Source organism: Urocampus carinirostris, chromosome 11 (assembly GCF_059441175.1).
Source record: "Urocampus carinirostris isolate Australia breed hairy pipefish chromosome 11, RoL_Ucar_1.0, whole genome shotgun sequence".
Classification (NCBI taxonomy): domain Eukaryota; kingdom Metazoa; phylum Chordata; class Actinopteri; order Syngnathiformes; family Syngnathidae; genus Urocampus; species Urocampus carinirostris.
Genome location: NC_142359.1, coordinates 16,427,785 through 16,451,315, shown reverse-complemented (window position 1 = coordinate 16,451,315; position 23,531 = coordinate 16,427,785). Strand labels below are relative to the sequence as shown.

At 39.3% G+C, this 23,531-nt stretch overlaps 3 protein-coding genes across 4 annotated transcripts; 1 reads left to right on the top strand and 2 right to left on the bottom strand.

Moving 5' to 3' along the window:
- Window positions 1-84: 84 nt before the first annotated feature.
- LOC148356555 (bolA-like protein 2) lies at window positions 85-5,585 on the bottom strand. Of its 2 annotated transcripts, XM_088346614.1 has the most exons (4): window positions 5,478-5,585; window positions 5,234-5,298; window positions 5,048-5,145; window positions 85-305 (listed from the first exon to the last, which is right to left on the bottom strand). In XM_088346614.1, exons 2-4 carry the CDS (start codon window positions 5,294-5,296, stop codon window positions 206-208), a joined length of 261 nt encoding a protein of 86 aa, XP_088202740.1. In that variant the 5' UTR covers window positions 5,297-5,298; window positions 5,478-5,585; the 3' UTR covers window positions 85-205. The 2 variants fall into 2 exon arrangements, with proteins under 2 accessions (XP_088202740.1, XP_088202739.1); XM_088346613.1 differs by lacking the exon at window positions 5,478-5,585 and having other exon boundaries at window positions 5,234-5,465.
- Window positions 5,586-6,571: 986 nt separating this feature from the next.
- slx1b (structure-specific endonuclease subunit SLX1B) lies at window positions 6,572-11,601 on the top strand. Its single transcript, XM_088348475.1, has 4 exons — window positions 6,572-6,943; window positions 7,037-7,088; window positions 7,972-8,289; window positions 10,584-11,601. Exons 1-4 carry the CDS (start codon window positions 6,771-6,773, stop codon window positions 10,809-10,811), a joined length of 771 nt encoding a protein of 256 aa, XP_088204601.1. The 5' UTR covers window positions 6,572-6,770; the 3' UTR covers window positions 10,812-11,601.
- On the bottom strand, window positions 11,486-21,860 carry LOC148356553 (membrane-spanning 4-domains subfamily A member 4A-like). Its single transcript, XM_088348477.1, has 7 exons — window positions 21,752-21,860; window positions 18,709-18,821; window positions 18,534-18,641; window positions 16,044-16,097; window positions 15,810-15,965; window positions 12,995-13,117; window positions 11,486-12,899 (listed from the first exon to the last, which is right to left on the bottom strand). Exons 1-7 carry the CDS (start codon window positions 21,756-21,758, stop codon window positions 12,837-12,839), a joined length of 624 nt encoding a protein of 207 aa, XP_088204603.1. The 5' UTR covers window positions 21,759-21,860; the 3' UTR covers window positions 11,486-12,836.
- Between the last annotated feature and the right edge of the window lie 1,671 nt (window positions 21,861-23,531).

Sequence of the window (23,531 nt, the reverse complement as noted above, 5' to 3'; positions counted from 1 at the left end):
GGATGTTCACCCCCTTTTCTCCATTGTGTGTTGGATTCCATCCATAAAACTCGAGAGCTAATTTTCAACAGATAAAAAAATGAGTGAGCACATCAACAAAAGAAGAGATGTTTTATTGGGTGCAGCATTTTCAAATTCATTTATAAAATTATAATTGTGAAGGGTCCTCATCTCTTGTCAATGATCACATCTCTAAAACATAACATCATTGAGACTTTTGCTTTTCCCACTGTTCTGGTGTGAGCGTCTTCTGTTCAAACGCATGAATGTTTTTCAGCTCCTCTGCCAAGCAGCTATTTACCATCCTGAAAATGACACAGTCCTTAATATAACACAATGAATTAATAACATGTTCGGTTGATAATTTTCTCAAAGGGACAGTGTGCAATATTTGACACATGCTAAAACGGACAAGGACAAACTATGGTGACTCAAAGTGACCATACCACTAGTGGTAGGCGGGTCGATTCACATATCAATATCTATACTGAACAAGTACTAGTATCGAATCAATACTATTATTTTGGGATAGATATTTTGCTCCTCTACCAATTTCCTCAAAGCGCCGCTTCACTATGTAAATGCTGCAGCCGTTCTCTCACCCAGCACCCTCGGCCATTCTATGTTCTCCAAGTTTATGCCTGAGTGTGTGACTGACAGGCACACTTTTAGCACCGCTCCCCATCTGTCCGGCTGCTGCATTCTGCCTGCCAGGCTGAAGAGAGCCAATTGTTGACTTTATTTTGAAAATATTGTACAATGTTATGCAATTTAGTTGCCTTGTTGGGGTTGTTTTACAGTATTTGTGTTTTCGTAATGTAGATTCTTTTTTTGGTTTCAGTGTCTTGGCTTTTGTTCTGAGACAGCTTTAACAGAAATATTTAAATTTATTTTTTATACCGTCAAAGGTTCCCATCAAACATTTTTAGTGCCTAAAAACCTTCTGCTGTGTTTAATCTAATTATAAAATTACTCAATTCATGTGTTTAATGATCATAAAATCCATCCATCCATTATCTGCACCACTTATCCTCAGTAGGGTCACCGGGGTGCCGGAGCCCATCCCAGCTATCATTGGGCAAAAGAGACACTGAACTGGTTGCCAGCCAGTCGCAGGGCACACAGGGACAGAAAACTCACTCGCTCATTCACACCGAGGGACAATTTGGACCAGCCATTTAATCTGACATGCATGTTCTTGGAATCTGGGAGTGCCCGGAGTAAACCCACGCAAGCTGGGGAGAATATGCAAACTCCGCACAGGAGGATTCAATCCCATGACCTCAGAGCTGTGTCACGGACGCACCAACCACTCAGCCGCCCTGATCATAACATTTCCAAGCAAAAAGTATCTGTATCGCATCAGTAGCAATCGATATTTACTTGGATCAGATCAGTACCAAAATTCCCAGTATCGCCCACACTTACAAACCACACAGTTTTTGCTGTGTCATTTTTTTGCCCAGCCTTTCACAATGTTTTTGGGGGGTGCCTGTTGCCCAATCACGTCAGTTCCATCATGTTATGTAAAATAAATGCAAATTTCTTGACCTACAATTATTGTTTTTGCTTATTCAGATTAGAGCTAAGATTTATGGCCCGAGCCCGAACCCGAACCCGAGGCAATTTCGGGCCGGGTCGGGCCTGAAATGTCAGTCATACGGTCGGGTCGGGTCGGGTTCGGTCCTGCTTTTTTTTTTTTTTTTTAATTAATTAATAATTATAAATATATGTTCATTAAAAATATATACTTAAACTAGGTATGGATACTAGACCAAAGAATATAGTAAATCAAATAAATATTATTTGTGTACAATTAGTTGTGATTGCGGAAATCATAGCGTACAGTGACGTTGGTGACTTTTCCATCCGCATTAACAAACGCATTTTGTAAAATACGATCGCGCTTTATTGTTTAAATAAACGCGTTATATAGACTAGAATCTCCCAATTATTATAATTAGCTCGCTTTATTTTGTTTTAAAGCGTATTATATAGAATACGATCGCTTTTGTCGGAAGCGTACATTGACGTTGGTGACATTTTCATCCGCGTTAAAAAACGCAATTTGTTGAATACGATCGCGCTTTATTGTTTAAATAAACGCGTTATATAGACTAGGATCTCCCAATTATTATAATTAGCTCGCTTTATTGTTTTAATAAGCGTTTTATATAGAATACGATCGGGGGGGGGGGGGGGGGGGGGTTGGGGGGGGGGGGGGATTTTCATAGGAGTCGGAAAAGGGCACAACGCGTCGTCAACACCCCCTCAATGAAAGTGCGCTAAAATCTTAAGGACGTACTACTACTGCTGCTGTGGATTATGGCCCAATGATCAAGTCGTCAAAATGACGGACGCCCTTAAATGTTTTCGCTACCTCGAAAAAAAAACCGTCAATGACAGATTGTCGCTTAATGTGACATCTGCAGTGCAGACACAGAAATATAAAAGATGTAAATGTTTATACAGTTTTATTTAACTTAGGCCTAGATGTTGTAACAAAAGGCAGAGTTTAATTTGTTATCATAAATCACCCCTCCTTATAAATAAAATATGTAAATTCGGGCCCCTCGGGCCGGGCCAGCAAATCCAGTTAATTAGTCGGGCTCGGTCCGGGTCGGGTTTATTACCCCTCGGGCCTGCGTCGGGCTCGGGTGCTTTTTTTGGGCCCGATCTTACCTCTAATTCAGATACATATATATACTGTATGACCCTTTGCATGTAATGTCCCGATGCTTTCTCTGGCAGAATGTGAGTCATGACGGACGGCAAGAAGCATTTGAGCATAAGTCAGTTGAATAGAAAAGTGAGTTAAAATCAAGAGCAAAAACAATAAGAATAAAACCACCACTATCATTGTGATTAATTCCTGTGCAGTGGGCAAGCGTCTAAGCCCGATTTTCGAAATTTATATTGGTGAAGACTAGAGACAGCAATGTTTATCAGCAGTCAAATGGAAGGAGGCATAAAATTGACAGGGTGGAATCCTAGGATTTGGCACCGAACATTTTTCACAAGGTACGTTTGATCCATTTCCCAGCAATTTTATGTGAAGTAAGTTTGAGTCATGTCAAACACACTACAGTACATATAATTGGGTAGGTGTCTTTACTGTTGCTATTTCTTGCTATGTAAATTAGCTACTTTTATTGCGATAATCCAGGGATATAAAACAGTAATCTTCCGAATATCGCATGTATTAAAAACTGTTATGTACTCTACCATAAAGTTTGTTACGCCAAAATGAAATGTCATTATGCCAAAATAAATATTTTCAACATGCTCAAAAGTGATTGCTATACAATGTGCAAATGTCTCGTGTTTTACTGTTGTATTGGTTGGTTGTATCATTGACCACTAGGGTTGCAATGGCACCACTTCATGTGGTGTGTCTTGGGCAAGTACAGTCTGGTGGCTCCCATCCCTTTCCTCTTGTTTTAGTAACATTTGCGTGAGCGTGACATTTTACGCCAGGGGTGAATTCATCAGCAAAATGAAGCACAGGATCTATACCAGCTACGAAGTACTGGTAAGCATCCAGACTATTAGCTTTAAAATCAGCACCAGTGTATGGAGATACTCTACAATATAATGGTACAGATTGTATGGACTGAAGTCAGGCAGACTGGAGAATTTATTTAGATGTGTGAATATGTCATGAGGAAAGTTGTATGGCTCCATGGTTCCTACAACTTAAGGCAAGTTATATTCAAGACTTTTTAAGACTTTTAATGCCTTTTGAAATCAAATCTAAGACCAAGTCGACAAAAAACAATTGAAACAAACAAAAAACTTTAATTAAAGGCAATTTTGAAATTCAAGTCATGTTTACGTGTATAGCCCTTAATCCTTTTATTTTAAAATATTAAAAACATTTAAGTCCAGATGAACTTTCCATCTGACAAATATAGCACTCTGCAAATTTTTAGACATGGAAAAACAATAAATAATAAGGATGGTTACAGTACATCATGAATCCTCAGTCAAAACTGGAAGAGGACTACTAATTCCAACTGCTACATTCATGAAGCTTTTTTTATACTAGATCATTTTATATCAAACAAATGTATATTAATGTATTCACATGTCTAAGACTTTCAAAAATTGGATTTAAGACATTTTAATGCCAATTAAGGCCTTTTTTTTTAGAATGTATTCAATGCCTTTTAAGACTTTGCAAGGCTCTGCGAGAACCCTGGCTTGGTAGCCCACAATGCTAATGATATCCTTGGTATCTCTAAATAGCACCCCTTGTGCTTTCCGACAAAGTGAGCCACCTCATCCCACAGATGCACAATATTCGTTTGGATAGTCATTGCCAATGGTGTTGAATAAAATAGCTGTTTTTGTTGTTGTCGTCTACTGTTTACTGCCCTCGTCCACTGTTTACTAGGGACTACTAACGTCCGTTATGGTGTCGTCACGTGGTTAGGTCACGTGTGTGTGTGTGTGCAAAGGGTCAATTTATATATGTATTAAACAAAATAAGTTTTCTTTAACCTCTAGGCGCTAGATTTCCACCTCATATTCTGTATTGTCCTGTCTTTTTCCGACTGCCTGCCTGGTGGTGATACGAAGGAGAAAGACGATTTGAGATGAGTCAGCGGACCAGTGTTTGACCTGATGCATGTGAACGCCTGCATGGACCAGCTGGCAGAGATGGGAAGCTGCGTCGTGGCCGTCATAGACTTTCTGGACTAGTTTACAGGCTGGGGCGTCGCTGCTGTCATGCAATTTCCGGACAAATTTTCAACATTTTACCTAGTGTTTACTATGTTTGTGTACTATAAAGCTAAATGTAATTCACCCTGGTCATCCTGGAAGGGGGATACCACTTGTGAGGTCCCTTCTCAAGGTTTCTCTTTTTCCTCACGCTGAGGTTTTGAGTTGTTCCTTGCCCGCATGTTGGTTTAAGATCAGGTAATTGTGTCATTGTAATCCTGTCCAGTCCTTTGAGACATTTTTGTGATTAAGGGCTATATAAATAAATTTGACTCGACTAGATTACACAATGTCCCTTTAACTTGAGCATCGTTAAGTATACCTGTGCCTCTGTAAGAGTGGTTTTCCTTCAAACTGCGAAGAAACCACAAGCACTTTAAAGCTGGTTGCACATCTGTTGGCGGACATGTCCTCCACGTCCTGCAGAAAACACAAGCACACGTGCACATGTTTATTTTAAGCGTAATGTGTCATGTTTATATTTTAAAAAGCATTGCAGACCACTCACCACGTACTGCGCCGATAGTTCCGCTTTAAGTTTATCTCGGATGTGATCAGATGTTAATGCCATGTCTGCAACATCACAAAACAGATCACGTTTTATCTGCTGTAGCTTTTAGACTTTCGTCATTAAACACAAAAGTCACGCTGTTTTATATCCATAGTGAATACCAATACCGTGATTGTCATGTTTAACGTCAAATCACACCAAAATGAAGATAAGCTATATAATGCGTTGAAAAAACACCTACTGTATGTGGGGAGTAGACTTCCTGATAATTATAGACGAAGCGGAAAACATCCAATCCAATCGCTAGACCAATAGCCAATCAAAAGATTTGCGAAGTATGAGCCAGTGCTGTTGACTGCCTGTCTGTTTTTTTCCTTCCATCTGTAGAAAAAAACATATTTCAGTGTTATTTCAAATAAAACACAAACAATTTACCAACACGATATAAGTTTGAAAAAAATACATCACTTTGTTTATACTGCATAAAGTAAGTTTTCTACTTTAAGACTGGCGTTCTTTACGGACTATTAACAGGAAGCAAACGGTTGGTATTGAGAGAAAACGTAAGAAAGAAACAGAAAGGAAGAAAGACTAAAACGAATCAAATTATGTGTATTTGCACGGCCCTTTATTGAAAAAGATAATGGCTCATAGGGATGCACGGACAGACCACCATTGCACAACCTTCCTATCTAAAACCTACACAATGACAAGGAAACACTCAGAAATCTAATCACAGAAACAATATCGAACAAAACAACCGGGACATATTTTCACATTTTATTTTTAAGTCTATAACTTAATCAAGACATGGGATGAGTGTGATCTTTAGGAATATTTGAGGATGATAATTTTTATTAATGTTTTTAATCAATGATTTTTTTTTTAATTGTGCCATTTTATTTCATTTAAACGATTGGCTAAACAACGGTCACATTAACATTTAACCCAAAATTTAGCTGGCCAGCTATTTATAAATATTAACACATTTTAACTTTTTTTGATACAATATGAGGTGTAAGGAAAACACACTGTCTGTGTCCCGGGGAAAGGGACAGTTGTGAAAAGCAATTGCAAATATTTTAGACACAAGCAAACGTTTATTGTCAAATTCGACATGTTGTTTTGGTTTGTCTATCAGTTTGAAAAAGGGTCCTGTAACGTATCCAATCAAACAGCAGGAACTGCACAACCACCGCAAATATTTTTTTTTCCTAATGTGATGCACCGGTAGGTGCCTGACAGAAAATGCTTTATTATCTGGAATATTAAACATAGTATATCACACCCCAGGGAAACATAATAAACAGAGTGTTATATTTACCGAAATTTTGGTATTTTTTGAAAGTGCCACTACAAGACGGATTTTTACACAATTTAAAACAGGCAAAAACCAAGGACTTCTTATTATGTCAATGCCGAACGGATTGTAAACAACCTTTGGGGAACCGATGACATTCATATAAAAATATAATTTTAAAAAATGTGTAGGTGATAATTCAAGCGTACGTTGTTTTTAAAAAAAACCTGTTCAATGGCCGAAGAGGTGGAAAACTTTTTTGGTGTGTACATGCTCTACTGCCTGAACCCCAAGTTTAAAGGGCGGATATACATCGGCTTCACGGTGAATCCCGAACGGAGACTTCGACAACACAATGCCGGGCGGCTCAAAGGAGGCGCAAAGAGGACCAGTGGAAGAGGGCCTTGGTACGTATGGTGAAACCAAATAAATCTCCCTTTAAAATATAAACTTGGCTGCTGTGAGAGTCTTGTATACATTAAATTTGGCTTGTGTTGCAGGGAGATGGTCCTTATCATTCATGGATTTCCATCTGACATTGCCGCCTTAACAGTAAGGTTTTAAACTCAATTTTGCGCAATTTAAAGCCCTAATGCATATTCTATAGCACTCCCCTAGTGGTGTAAAATTGCATCGTCCGTCCGTCTGTAAATGTTGGGAATTAAACTATTATAAAATGTGTCGTTTTCCAAATTATTCGAATTAGTTATCTGACTCCATTAATCGGGAAAGTATGGGCAAGAGACCCGCATTTCCACACGGGGGCAGATTAATTTTCTTAAAGTATTTAACTAAGTGAATTCCATCGAATTAGCCAAATTAGTCTTTGTCGAACCTCCCTCTCGATTGTCCCTCGCGATCGATCTTCTGAAGTTCCTCTGCCCATGTCCCTTCACAAGCCGCCGCGTCGGCCAGCCCCATGGGCGGGCCAGGAACACTTATGTGGGCTCCACCTCGTCGCCACCTCGTCTGGAGAAACTCAAAACAACACCAAGCGCTTCCACGTCATCAGGGCCTTGTTCTCCAAACATCGCCCGCCACCTGCATCAGAATTCTGTTATCATTGACCTTAAGCCTTCTCTGTGAAAAAAATCTTCATTGGATTTAATAGATTTAACTTGTATAAAATTGAACAAAATCCCTTATAGTCCAATAAATAAAATCTTTCACCATCCATCCATTATCTGCACCGCTTATCCTCTAGAGTCTTGGGGGTGCTGGAGCCCATCCCACCTATCCTTCCGGGCTTCTGTAGTGCATATTTTTCAAATGTGCACGCTTCAGCATCATTCTATGCAATAACCACCTCGATTGGTGACTTATTACACACTGTTACTTTAAATGTTGGGTTTTATTCTACGGAAAATTGGTTTATTTAAATGAATCAACCTATTTTGCTGCGATTAAGTGCTTGTTCTTAATTGTATCCTGACAGTTTGAGTGGGCGTGGCAAAACCCGCACACCTCCAGGCGTCTAGCGCACGTCTCTCGGCGGAGTAGAAAAGAGTCCAGCTTTCAGTTCCACTGGCGAGTGGTCTCCAATATGTTGCGCGTGGCCCCGTGGAGCAGGCTCCCTCTGACGGCCCGCTGGCTTAAGCCGGAGTACAGGGTGGACTTCGATCCTGCTCTGCGACCCCCATCACACATCTCTCTTGCAATCGGAGGTGTCAAAGTAAAAAAGCAGCGCCCGGTAAATGAGTGTGATGACCAGGAAGAGGCCTACAGGTGTTTTCTATGCAAAAGCCCTGTTATGGTAAGTTGCTGACCTTTGAACAATCTCCGGGCCGTTTCATTAAATGGAAGCTGTGTTGTCTTAATTTGATCCACTTCAATACTTCCCAGTTCAGGGGTGGGCAAACTGAGGCCTGTGGGCCACACACAACCCATCTGGGTTTTGAATCCAGCCCGCCAAATCTAAATGGTACCAACATAGTTTTATAATTGGTGCGACTTTTCTTCATAGTGACCTATGTGTGTCTAACAAAAAAAATCCATGAAGTATTATTGTGTACTGCGCTTAATGAATGAATGAATGGCCTTTATAGGTGCTGCATGTTCCTCAAGACTAAGACAATCAGGCTCAGGGACCGCTTCTTACCCAGGGCCATCACCACCCTTAACGAACAAACAAAAAAGTAAAAATATATCATGCGATTTTTTTTTTTTTTTTTTTTTTTTTTTTTTTTTTTTTGTACTAAATGAAACTGACTTATTTATTAGGGCACTTTATTTCACCGTAACATCACACAAATCATCTAACCCCTGCGTTAGATTATTTTGCATAATTCAAATATATTAAATAATAAAAATGGCAGAGCCTGTGTCCCATGTCAACACATATACCACTTTAAACTTGTCTCCCTCCCACAGTTACTTAAGATCGTGGAGGCTCAGTTTGACCTTCATTTTTTTCACAAATGATGGTTTCAAAACAAAGTGCGAGCAAAGTGCTTTTGTCGAAATGTCACAAAAATCTGCAAACCAAAAGTTTCACTGATATATTTCCATTCGGCGCAGTGCGCATGTGTGTGAGAGACAGACCTCACCACCCTTACCGCTCACCCAATCAAATTGTTCTGTGTGCGCGGCAGCATTTTTGAGTGTTTACAGTTTATGTGGGTTTGATTCATAAAGTGTCTCAACAGTGAAAATACATAATTTAATGACTTTTGCATAAAGGATTTTTCCGCAACGTACAGTCAATACTGCGTCTGTTGGTGTTAGACCTTAACTGTTAACTGTAGTTCACCAGATGTGGCAACATTTTACCAAAACGGGAATCTTATCCGATTTTTTTTCTGTTACTAAATGAAACTGACTTATTTTGGGTTTTTTATTTGTTGTTGCTAAATGTTATTGCACGTTTTTTCATTGCACTATCGTTACAATGCACTTTTCTTTTTTTATTACATTATTATTTTATTATTATTTTCCAGCCAGTACGTTTTAATTATTTTTGCCTATTTATCCTCACAGTCTTTTATCCTTTTTCTCTTCAAAGTCTTTATTATTTTTTTAGCCTGAAGTGCCATGTCTAATCTCGTTGGATACAATGTTTCAGAACGTTTATATCAATGACTATCTATCTATCTACCTTGGTGATATCCCTAAAGAGGGGTGACCGACAGCAAGACAAACACAAACAATAATAAAGAAAATAAAAGGGAAAAAAATAGCAAAAAAACACACACAAAATTTTTGGGACCATGGCCAACCCAATTGCAAAAAAGTCAGGCACCTCGGCACCTAAATATATATCAATGACAATAAAGACAATTCAATTATTGTCATGATACAATTGGAGGGCTTGTGTTTTCAATGCAAGGAAAACAGATCAAAGATATACAAATATGTAAAATAATTAAAACATAGAAGCAATATATTTATGCTATTTAATAATGTGTGCATATTGACAGTAGCAGTTGTACAGTACATTATGCTCATAAACACTGTAGATGGGAGTTCAGGGTGGTAATGGCTTTTTGGAAGAAGTTGTCCCTTATACTGTTTGTTTTTGCTTTGATGCACCTGTAGTGCGTCCCAGGGGGCAGCAGGTCAAACAGCCAGGTACCTGGATGTAACCTGTCCTTGATAATGTTTTAGGCTCTGCTGAAGCACCGAGTGGAGTAGATGTCCATCAGGTAGGGGAGAGGGCTGGCAATAATGGGTTTTGCTGCCTTCACTGTCCTCTGCAGCCTTCCCCGCCTCAGTGCAACTCCCATACCAGGTGGAGGTCAACAATTGAAAAGATAAATTGCAAGTACAGAAATTGTAACTTATCATATCAATTTTGTATATCAAGTTATTTATATAAAATCTAAAATAATACTATAAACTAAAATACAATATGTACATATAGCTAGCTAACGGCGTAATAAAATAATGTTAATTTCGGTAAATAATGCATTGGACTCGCATTAAAAAAAGGAAAGATGAATAAATAGAAACATCACAACACTGAGATTACTGATTAGTAGTCCTACTAAATAGAGAATACTTCTGCCAAGTGGATGTAAAATCAATTGACTGGCACCGGTTTCTCCCCAGACTTCGGAAAATCTGCGTTGCTCCCACACATCCTGCAGCATGCGCAGCCACATGATCTGCTTGGCGAAACATTTCCTGCGACCAGAGCCGTCCCACCTGCTGCCTGTGGAGGGCACTTGCCCATTGTGCTATCGCACCCTGCTGTGGGGCAATCTCATTCGGCTCAAGCAAGGCTGCAAGGGAAACTCTGATGCGTTTACCTCATCTCAGTCCGATTTTTCATCTTGATTGCAGGGATCACGTCAGTTACAACAGCAAGCAAGTAAACCAGGGATGTCAAACTCCGTTTAGGTCTGGGGCCGGATCCAGGCTTTCTAATTCTGACGCGGGCCGGATGAGTTAAAAGAATATCGATCTCAAATTTTTAGCTTTGTTATTCAGTTTTATGCTTTAACATTTGGTCTACATTAGTAACCTACTCTACACATTGTATTCACTGATTAACTGGTCTATTTTAACAGTTAAAATAATGTTTTACACCTGAACCAACTTACCACGCTATACAAACTCAAAATTGCCCTATGGCGGCCCAAGATAGCATTTGTTTTGCTTTTTTTTTTTTTAAAGAAATCATAACCTTTGATAAAAATTACCTAGAGACTAGATTATATTTTGACGAACCAGATTCATTTAACAGCCTGGATCCAGCCCACGGGCTACATGTTTAAAATGCCTGACTTAAACAGTCATAAATCCATGATACAAAGGCATAACATATGCACTCTCAACTCGCACACAAACTATCATAATAACTTATAAGCTTGTATCTAAATTCTCTTGATATGTCTTTTATGTGTTGCACTGGACGACAGAATGAGTTAACTGCATTAAAAAACAAGTAGTCGTATCAAATCAAAACGTATTTGTATATTAACTTTCAGACACAGAAACACAGCTCAAAGTCATCTCCGAAGTCAACCGACATCATTTAATAGTCTTTGAAACATGAAAGTTCATTTTACAATCCTGTTTATGTTTTTAATGTCAAGTATGACACAATAAAATGTTTTATTACTGACCAAGTGCAACTTTGTGGTCACAATGTAATTTGGGAAAGGTGACCTGCGCAACCAAATAATCAAGCCCACTAAGAAAGTTAAAGGGACACTTTGTAATATTTGAACACTAGGTGTTGCTGTATTGTTGAGTGCGGTGGTCAGCAACTTGTGGTGCTAAGGTCACATGCAGGTCTCCATAAAGCTTTTCTCAGAAATGTTTGAGAATGTAAAAAGATGAGGTAGGGACATATACATATATATATTTTAAAATCTGGTTCCTGTGGGAGTACAAACACAAAACAAACATTATCAACACTTTTCATAATAAAAATAACATTGAAACATGAATATTTTGTTTGTTTGTTTGTTTGTACATGATTCAATTGTTTGTTTGTTTGTACATGATTCAAGTTGAATCTTTTCTTCCGGCGCCGTCACGAATGGCAGCCACTCCAGCAGCTCCCGTGTTATTTTCGATTGTTCTCGATTGTTCTCAGCTCAGGGATGCTGCTGGAAATGTGAATTTCCCTTCGGGGATGAACAAAGTATCTATCTATCTATCTATCTATGAGTACCTCTTATGTATGAACACCCTTTTTTTGTTTTGAATTAAAAAAAAATGCTAATGTAAGGCTTGTATTTTATTTATTTATTTATTTTTTTGCTTTTGATTTTTGAGGGTACCGCCATCCTTCCATTATCTGCACCGCTTGTCCTCAGTAGGGTCGCGGGGGTGCTGAAGCCCATCCCAGCCATCCTCGGGCAGTGGGCAGGGGACATCCTGAACTGGTGTCCAGCCATTCGCAGGGCACACAGGGACAAACAATTCACTTGTTCATTCACACATCAGGACAATTTGGACGGGCCAATTAACCTTACATGCATGTTTTTGGAATGTGGGAGAAAACCCGAGTGCCCGGAGGAAACCCACGGAAGCACGGGGAGAACATGCAAACTCCACACAGGAAGGTTCGATCTCATGACCTCAGGACTGTGCCACAAACACGCTAACCACTGCACTGCTGTGCTGTTATTCAAATCAATATTGTTTTTTGGAGAGTAAATTTATTTTTACCACTAGGAGGTGCTAAATAATACAAAATGTCCCTTCGATCGTTTTAAATGGCTAGTAGAAGACACAACACTGAAGATTAAACCTTGTTATAAATGAGACATAGCTAATATTGTACCTGGTTTCTTGCAGTACATGACAAAAGGTGCATTAAGAATACAATATACTGAAAGTTCTATTTCCTCACAAAGTGGCCTCTGGTTCAGCTCTGGGCTCTTCAGGTCGGGTCTGCAATGTGATCACAGGCTACATGAAACAAAGAAAAAACAAGTTAACAAGAGAGCAAATTTACTTTCTAGTCTACCACTCTTTCCTCTTCAGTTGGTCGATAAGACACTCACCATTTTAGGATCAGGCCCGCAGCACTTGACTACCTTGCAGGCATAAACAGCAAGAGCGAAGGAGATGGCCAACACGGCAACCTGGACGAGCATGTTCTGTGCAAAAAGGTGATTCTTCGTGTGCTGCAAGCCAGAAATTATTTACAAGTGATGCAAACATACATAATACATACATAATTTACAAACCTTACAGACCTTTTGACACTAAACCACGGTAGATCTTATCGCGCTCACTATTCTTACGCACAAAACAAAATCCTTCTCCAGAATATTACTAAACAACCAACCTGTTCTTGATTAAAACCAGACATTTTACCAAAACGGGAATCTTATCCGATTTTTGGAGCGTTTCATTCAAGCACATGACAATCGGCAGGGTTCCTGCGGATCGTTGAAAAGTCTTAAAAGGCATTGAATTCATTATTCTACAAAAAGTCATTTATTGGCATTAAAACGTCTTAATATCGAATTTTTAAAATTTTTAAAATGTGAAAACATTGCGAATTATATGCGTAAGTAATAAGATTTAGTAACATTTATCAATTGTCTGTTTTTGTGATTCACCGATTTACTTTCATGGCAACATCGCGTGACCACGATAACGGAACTTTCAAAACGGTGATGAGGTTTCAGTCGGGTCTATCAGACGCATGTCTTAGTTGTACCCAAAAAACACATAGAAACATTGGACCAAAACGTTTTTCACCATAACTAAAAGCTGTGCCAGGTTATGTGTACAAGGCACGATGCATTGTGTGCAAAAATATTTGCGTTTTTCTTGGTTTGTCAGTTTCAATTGTGTTTTTTTCTTGTTGACTTGGTCTTGAATTCGACTACAAAAGGCATCAAAAAGTCTTGAATTTAACTTGCCTTAAACTGTAGTAACCCTGGTCCGCACGTTGAACTGTTTTCAAAGAACATGTCGTAATTATTGTCTTTTAATTTGTTTTTTTTTATGGAATTCTGCAGCATTTATTTTTCCCCTGAATTGTTGATTTTGTATCGTTGTTTCACTATTCCATATATTTTTGTTAAATAAAATGCAAAAAAAAAAGGTCCATAAGTGAATTTATAAATAGGATGGAAGCTATTGAAATTTGTGTTTACATGTATAGTAGTAATTGTGTGAGTTTTGTAGTTACATCTTATTTCAACATTTTAATCAACTTATCATTATTTTAATCAAGTTCAACATTTAGTGGCAATAAATGCACCTTGTGATTATCCATACATTCAAATGTAGTTATTTACTTCATGTTCATGTTTCCATTGATTTAGTCATTATACAGCTTTTTGACCCAAAAAGCCATAATGATTTTTTTTATTTTAAAGCTCTAATCTTTAATATTTGACCACTAGATGGCACTCGGTTGTCTGGTACAAAGTGTGGCGGCAGGATGCCGGAAGAGAGGATCCAAGAAAGGATTTCAAGGTGAAAAAGAAAATCACATTTCTTGACCGATGATATTTATAAAAATTAACATTGTTATGATTGTTCATGTATTTGCACCCAGTATTCAAATCAATGTTTTTTTGTTACTGGGTGAAAGTGTTTTTGTATCACCAGGAGGCACTAAAAATTACACACTATCCCTTTCAGACAAATTTTAACAAAACTGCCAAACCCGATCTACAGACCAAAGCCAATTTTTTAGGGCACTTACCGTAACATCACACAAATCATCCCCTGCCTTAGATGATTTGGTATAATTGAAATGTATCAAATAACTAAAATGGCAGAGCCTGTGTCCCATATCAAGAAATATACCACTTTAAACTTGTCTCCCTCCTACAGTTACTTAAAATCGTGGAGGCTCAGTTTGACCTTCATTTTTTTTCACAAACGATGTTTTCAAAACAAGGTGCAAGCAGAGTCCTTTTGTAAAAATGTCACAAAATTGGCAAACAAAAAGTTTCAGTGATATATTTCCATTTGGCGCAGTGCGCACGTGTGTGAGAGACGGAGATCTGGCCACCCTTACTGCTCACCCAATCAAATTGTTCTGTGTGCGTTGCAGCATTTTTGGGTCTTTACAGTTTATGTGGGTTTAAATCATAAAGTGTCTCAACAGTAAAAATACATAATTCAATGACTTCCGTATAAAGGATTTTTTTAGCAACGTTCAGTCAAAAACTGGGTCTGTTGTTGTGACAATTTGACTATTAACTGTAGTTGAGAATGTTCCCTGTGTGCATTATACTGGACTTAACAGCTTTTATTATCAGTGTTGCTTCGGCTACGCATGCACCGAACTCGACTTTGAGCTTATCAGAATTGGTACGAAATTTGGACAAGAAGCATTTTATCTCCAAGCCATATGTATTCATGAAAAGAGCCATAGGTTCCCAATCCCTGTTATACAGTCTCGATATTGTTCCAAATTATATTGGATTTACTGTTTTATTTTTATGAGTTTTATTAAACCACCTGCAGGATTCAGACTTGATTGAGGCCTAGTGTGAAGCAGAATTTTTGGGAATTTTACAATGACTCTTTACATTTTTGACATAGCCCCGGCTGGCCCTTGGTATATCAATGATTGTCAGTAATTTGGATGGCACACTTGCAAAAACATTACAACTTTGTTCTGTACTCACAGGCCCAGAATATTTTATTTCATTTGTTTATATCGTAATTAAAAACATCAACGGAACTGCTTCATTTGCAACCTGTACGTTAAACAAACTCGCAGGGAAGAAAAGTGTCCTCTATGTTCAACACTTATTGTGGCTGGCGAGGAAGTATCCTTTTGTTTCGAGTCTGGGCAGCATAAAACACAACAAGCAAATAATAGCATATCAAAGTGAAACTGACTTCAATGGAGTGGCAGATCTCAGCTGCAGTGTTGTTGTAATCTCTGTCGTAGCGCCAGCAATACAAAAAGTTGCTCTCGATGTCGATGATGAGCCAAATCACATTGAACAAGCAGACGCCAGTGGACACGATCTGCATCCCCAAACTTGCCCTCAGCTGACACAGGAAACAACATTAACACAGTGAGAAGCTCACAAAGCGCAAAGACAAAAACGTTTCCAATGGCTCACTCACAGTAGGCAGGTGGAGGTTCTTGGCTGCGATTGATACACTTCCAGCGATCAGTATCTGGTGACAAATTGGGACCTTAACTAAAGGAAGTCAGTCATCGTGCAAATAAAATAAGATATATGCCTGTCAACCCTGAGTGCAAAATTTGAGCTCCAAAATATTATTTACACCCCAATAATCATTTTTCTTTTCGGTGGGATGAAGACATTTGAAAATAAAGGTCTAATGTGTAAGGTGGGGTGCAGGATTTGAAACTTTGTCACTCTCTTTAAACCCGCTCGGTGGCCTTGTGAGCAGGGCGCCCGCTCCGAGACTGGGAGGTCGCTGGTTCAAGCCTTACAACGTTGGTACTCATTGCCTCCCTGCTTGGCGCTCGGCATTAAGGGTTGGAATTGGGGGGTTTGGTCACCTAATGACTCCCAACACAGCAGTTAAAATGGCGCCGCCCTGTTCGGCTCTCCACAGTTTAACTGTGTGGGTCAGATGTATCGACATTTCATTCTGTGTGCATGGGCACAAGAATGACAATAAAAGTAAATTCATTCATTTTTCTGACACCATCTCCTGGCCTAAAGCAGCCTTAGGCAGCTCTCAAACACACTCAAATAAACTCCATCCATCTATTGTCTGGACCGCTTATCCTCAGTAGGGTCGCGGGGGTGCTGGAGCCCGTGCCAGCTATCTTTGGGCAGTGGGCAGGGGACACCCTGAACTGGTTGCCAGCCGCACAGTCACAGGGCACACAGAGACAACTCACTCACTCATTCATACCTAAGAACAATTTGGACCGTCCGATCAACCTGACATGCATGTTTTTGGAATGTGGGAGGAAACCGGAGTGCCCAGAGGAAATCCACGCAAGCACGGGGAGAACATGCAAACTCCACACAGGAGGTTCTATCTCTCGACCTCAGAACTGTGCTGCACACGCGCTAACCACTGCGCTGCAGTGCTGCCCTCAAATAAACTCTTCTTTTTTTTTTATTGTTTTGGCGTTTGGGTTGGCTTTTGGACTTTACTAAGAGCAGACCTTTTCTTACTTTCTTCATTTAATGCTCCATTGACAAATATATATATAAAACTTTGCCGGGACCAACATGGCATCACTCTCCAGCACTACCCCAGCCCCCGTTCCTGGTCCCTGCGTCTCGGACAGTGCTGAAAAAAGTCAGATAAAAGCAGAAAGGTGTAATAAAATATAATGCGCAAAGGCTCTTTGAACTCTTTTGGGCATTGTTAACACATACTCAATAGAGAAAATATTTAACTTCCAACTTTTTAAGGATAAGGACACCTCAAACGATGCACCCCATCTTTAAAAATATGCCTGAATTTTCATCTGTAAAAATACACTTTACACAACTGTTTTTCAACCAGTGCGCCAATTAATTTTTCTAATATATATCATTTTTATGTTTATCTGGTAAGGACGTAGACATTGTGTATAATTAGAGCCTCTTAGTTGTAAAATACTTCATAACAACAATATTGGTTTGAATAATGAGCAAAAATACACCAACAATCATTTTAAAAATGCATTTTTTCAAATAATTGTAATGCTTATTTAACATCACACGAGGCTCACCTAGAGGGAGCTGAAATGATTGATCTTTCTGCCAAGATTACGCCTAAAAAACAGAACTTTAGGAAAAAGCGATTTGCTCGGTTAAAGACTTCGAAGCCGGTGTTCTTCCCTGTGCTTGTGGCACTTGTTTTTGGTTGCATTACACAATACAGTGCCATCTAGCGGCCAAATATTACACAGTTTCCCTTAAAGACTGCACTGCAAAAAAAACAAACAAAAAAATACAATAAACACAGTAAAAGTCTTCTACATAATTTTGCTGAGTTTCATTATTTTTTTTGAAAAAAATAGAAAAAGTTAGAAAGTAATAAAAACCAAATGCTCGCTCTCTCTCTCTCTCTCTCTCTCTCTCTCTCTCTCTCTCTCTCTCTCTCTCTCTCTCTCGCTCTCGCTCTCTCTCTCTCTCTCTATATATAAAAATAGGTATTTTCTGCTCATTTTAATTACTATGCTTGTTATTTTTCAAAAAAATATATACAAATATAGTAAAATTGAAAAATATGTTACAGTTTTATTAAAATCAAATGTACATGAAAATCATTGAAAAATAATAACGCATATCCCCTAAGAAGACCTTTTTTCGGTCAATTTATGCAACATAATAATTTAAACTCAAAACAAACAAACCACGAAACTGGCTCCAGGAATATTTATAAATATTTGTGACATATGGTGCTCCCGAGATTTTTTTTGATAAAACACTTGTCCGGAGGAAGATGACATCATCAAGTTGTTTCTTAAAGGCACAGTAGGTTTAAAAGCATAGCAATCTGCACAGCAGGAAAAAAAGTATGTTGAAAGAAAATTATGTCAATTTATAAATTCAATCCTATTGAAATATTCTAGCAAACATTTTTATAAGATACGACAAAAGTTGACAGGTGTGCAGAGTGCCGACACATGCTTACCACAACTGATGCGACCAAGAAAGGGATGTTGTTGTGATGACGACTCTTGCTAGCCGGATATAGGCTTAAGCACAAGATCTGATGCATGGTCAGGACAATTTGGGTGACCTGTGATGGAAAAGGAAATCTGATATTTGCAGTATTCTACATTTTTTTGCCACATGGCCAGTCTGACCCCGAGAGCTTTAGGCTCCGCTTCCAGGTATTTCCGTTTCCTGTTGGCATCTCGCTGAAAGGTGACAGTCACTAGCGGGTTTTGGGTTCCAGAGCCCGACGCTGCAGCTTGGTCTGAAAAAAAAACCCAACGCAATGTTGGGAGTAACTTGAAATGAAATAAAATGATCTGCATTTATATAGCGCTTTTTAAGTCAATGACTTCCCAAAGCGCTTTACAATGTGCTCCACATTTCCCAATAGCGGTCTTGTATTGCAGCCATGTAAGACGCTAACCTGCTTATTGGGGGTATTAGGGGTTCAGTGTCTTACCCAGGGACACTTCGACATGTAACACGGACGAGCCGGGATTCGAACTGGGATCCCTTGATCCCAAGACGAGCGCTCTACCTCCTGAGCTACTGCCGCCCCCCCGCAGTAGCTTCTTACAGAGGAACGCGTTCTTGGAATGCAATTATGAATAAAGTTTTGTAACTCAATTGTCGTTACAATATGGTGCGTTACTGTTCTACTTTAAAAAGCGGCTGATTGGTTTCAATGTTTTTTGTTCTTTGGCGGTTCCTCCTTTGCTCATGAAAAAATGTACTATCCTCAATCAACACAAAACTGAATACATGTCAAGAACCGGAACAAGAGGAGAACCCAAATGCGTGACGTTTCTCACACAAGCTTTTATTTTACGGGAAATGGGGCAGTCAAGCACGTTAACACAAAACGCCAGTGCTTTGTCGATTGCTGGGCGAAAGAAGAAAGACAGAAGTCTGGCGTGGAACAGCAGAAAGCAAGAGACCAACGAGATCCATACCAGTCCACGAGCCGATACCGGACAGGTGATGTCGATACCGGACAGAACGGGATTGAAAGGATTGATAACAGGTATAGGGGACTGGAGACAGATATCAGACAGGACGAGAATGACAAGCACGATACCGGACACTGGAGAGCGGAGACCGAAATCAAAACAAGACGAAACAGACAGGATCGATACCGGACAGGATACACAAACTGGATACCGGATAGAGTCAAAACCCACGTCTGACGCAAAGGTTTTTTGATGGACTGACAAAGGGTGAGTGAGAGCACTGAGTTTAAACAGAAGGGAATCCAATCTGTCAACGAGCTGCAGCTGGCGCCACACGGGCCGGGCCAATTGGGCGCCATGCCAACCGTGACAATACAACTATGAAGGGTGGAAGTGTTTTCATGTACATAGAAAGTACAACTGAATACAGTTACAGTGGCGCTGTCTCAAGCACGTACGAGTATGAGGAGACGTAATCAATCCGTACTGATATTCTGATATTCTCTCTACAGTATATACTCACATTTAAGGCATATTCACAACAATTACATTCTGAAATCAGGGGGTCAGTTTATATGCGAAAATTTGCTTGTGTGTCACCAGTGGCCAACCTTAGGTACCGCATGGGGATAGGAACAACGAAATCGATAGGGCAAACGTGAGTTTTTAATTTTTGTCTTTTTTTTTTGTAAAATATTTTTGCAATATATACCATACCTGGATAAAAAAAAGAAAACGTTTTGAGAGAAGGAAAAGAGTGGTTTGAAGATGAAAACAAAATGGATATGGTGTGTCTCGGCTGTGTTAGTTTTCAAGCTCTTAAGATTTCACAAGACAATAAATCTGAAGTTTCACTGCTTCTATTTCTTTTAACGCATGTCTATTTTCAAGTCAAGTCACATTTATTTGTATAACCTTAATCACAAAATGTTTAAAATGACTGCACAGGTTAAAATTACACAACCCCCTGATCTTAAACCAAGGAAAAACTAAAAAACCTCAATGTGAGGAAAATAAGAAACCTTGAAAAGGAGCCTCACAAGTGGTTAAAACCCTTCCATTGTCAGAAACAGAACAGGAGGAGGACCCAGATGCGTGACGTTTTCACACAAGCTTTATTTTACGGGAATGGGGCAGTCATGCGTGTGAACACAAATGCCAGTGATTTGTTGATCGCTGGGCGGAAGTAGTAAGACAGAAGTCCGGTGTGGAAAAACAGAAAGCCAGAGGCCGATAAGATCGATATCAGATACCGGACACACGGGGTCGATACCAGACAGGACAGAACAGACAGGATCAATACCAGATACTGCAGACTGGAGTCAGATATCAGACAGGATGAAACAGACAGGATCGATACCGGATACTGGAGACTGGAGTCAGATATCGGACAGGACAAGACAGACAGGATCGATACCGGATACTGGAGACTGGTGCAAGATATTGGACAGGATGAGACAGGCGGAATCGATACCAGACACTGAAGACTGGAGTCAGATATCAAACAGGACGCGATAGACGGGATCGATACCCGATACTGGAGACTGGAGTCAGTTATTAGACAGGACCAGACAGACGGGATCGATACCAGACAATGGGGACTGGAGTCAGATATCAAACATGACGAGATAGACGGGATCGATACCGGTCAGGATACACAAGCAGGATACCGGACAGAGTCAAAACACACGTCTTGCGGGTGCAGAGGTTCGTTGACGGACTGACAAAGGGTAAGTGAGAGCACTCAGCTTAAATAGGAGGGAAGCCAATCAGAGCCGCAGTCAAATGGGCGGGGCCAATTGAGAGCAATGGGCAACCGTGACATCCATGATGACCAGAGTGCAATAGATTTTGCTTTGGATAACAATACACAAAACTTAGTGAACATCAATAAAAACCACATTGGTTGGATGTAAAGAAATTGCCCAAAAAGTCCAAAACAGCAACGCTGTAAGCAGTTTTAGGGGGTCAGCTTCAATGTGAGTATAAACTGTAATTTGTTAGTTACTTTCAGAGTAATGCGCTACTTTTGGGTGTCAGCCATCTAGAAGGCAACGCAAGTGTTTTTAAATAAAGTAGCCAGTAACGAATTACTTTCCAAGTGATTCAACGTCAGGAACTGTTGCAACCAACGGAAGTCCAGTCAACAGAACATCTGGCTCTCATCACAACACAATCGCAATTCCTTTAAGTATCAAATTGTATCTTGCTCGATTGAAAATTTGAATAAATCAAACTTTACCTGACATGTTATGATGTTACACACCAAATCGGCAGTGATGCGAATGTTTAGAGCTGAGAAAAAGGAAAACAATCCAGCCTGCGTGCGCTTTTGCAGTAGTGAAGAGTCGTTCGCGAACGTAACAGCTTTATGAGCTGACTCTTTGAAGTGAACAGTGGAACCAACTCACTTCGAGAGACCTTTTTTCCTCTCGCTTGTTCTCTTAAAGGCCCACATGATTGGTCAAAATATGACCAAAAATAAAGTAAAAAATAAATTAGTAAAGCAGAAAAATGGCCTAAAATGCATGCACCGTGCAACAACCAGGCTCATCCTTCTCCCTCAGGGAAAATAAGACAAGAGTATGAGGTCAACATCATTCATAAGCAATTCAATATAAGTGTCAAGGTTAAAACTTGAGATTGTATTAGCATACCTGTCAACCTCCACGGCTCCATGCCCTTACAAACTGTCGTATTTTCCCTTACAAAATACAAAATAATCTTACACCATTTTTTTTCAAACGTGTTTATTTATGTAGTTTAACATGTTATATTGAACACGTGTTTTGTTATATATATTGTTAATGAACATTTGGTTGTGAGATGCTGAGTTGCTCGACATGAATGAGGTTTATTATAAAAAAAGTTAAAAAAAAGTAGTTTGGACGTTCACTGTAGAAGGAAAAAATACATGCAAATATAATTAGGTAGAATAATACATTTTCTTATTCAAATTATTAATTCATTTTCATTAAATTAGTGTTGGTAATATACTGATTAAAGGGATAACCACAAATTTGTCTTTTTTCATTTTCACCTTTTATACTTTTTTTCTTAACTTCTTTATAAAGCATAATAATTCGTAATATAATGCATCAAAGCAAGTGAGCCGTTTAAGAGCCGGCTCTCTTTAATGAGTTGAGCCGAAAAAGACGGTTCTCTAAAAAGAGACGGACTTCCTTTCACTACACAACTACCACATGAAATCCGAGCCGGCAGACGCATGCGCACAGTAGCATCAAACCGCTCGCTTCGTTTGCAACGAAAAAAAACGATACCGAGATAGACGCTAACTCGTTTGACTTGATTGATTTGCCGTTTCGTGATAGTTGGTGTATACCGGATGGGACCCATCATTGACAAATTTGCGTTTTTCCGTACAGATTTTCTTGTAGGTCGTACACGTCTTAAAATGCATAATAAACGTACTTTTCATGGCAAAAACGTACAAGTTTACAGGTATGTTTTAGGATGAAGAAAAGAACACACTCTCAGTCGGAGATTTAGGTTTTGATAGCCTTTCCATTGGAGGCGCATGCTTCTAAAATCGGCCCATCAAGGAATCACTCTCCGCCTATGGCTAGAGGCTCATTTATTGGAAAACACAAGAATGAAACAACACATCTGATTGGTTTAGAAATAATTATACGAGCACAGGAAACAAATCTGATTGGTTTAGACAGGAATCGCATGTTTAAATGCAGTGTATAACGTTGGTCGCTAGATGGCGTGCGAGTATAATAAATGAGTAATAAGGATAGTGAAACTTTGTAACACAATGCGTCTCTGGAAGAAGAAAGGAATGTAGGGAGGCAAGCTCTCAAGCTAAAGCTAAAGTGAAGGCCATCTTGATTAATAGTGAGCAGGCCCCAAGAGGATATAATTGTTACAAGAACACAAACAGCACCTACAAGATAAACATCTTATAAAGACTTTAAAATGAAAAATAAAACACTGTCCGGATAAATAGGCAAACATATTTACAATATATAGTATTGTAATACATTGTTGAAAATTAC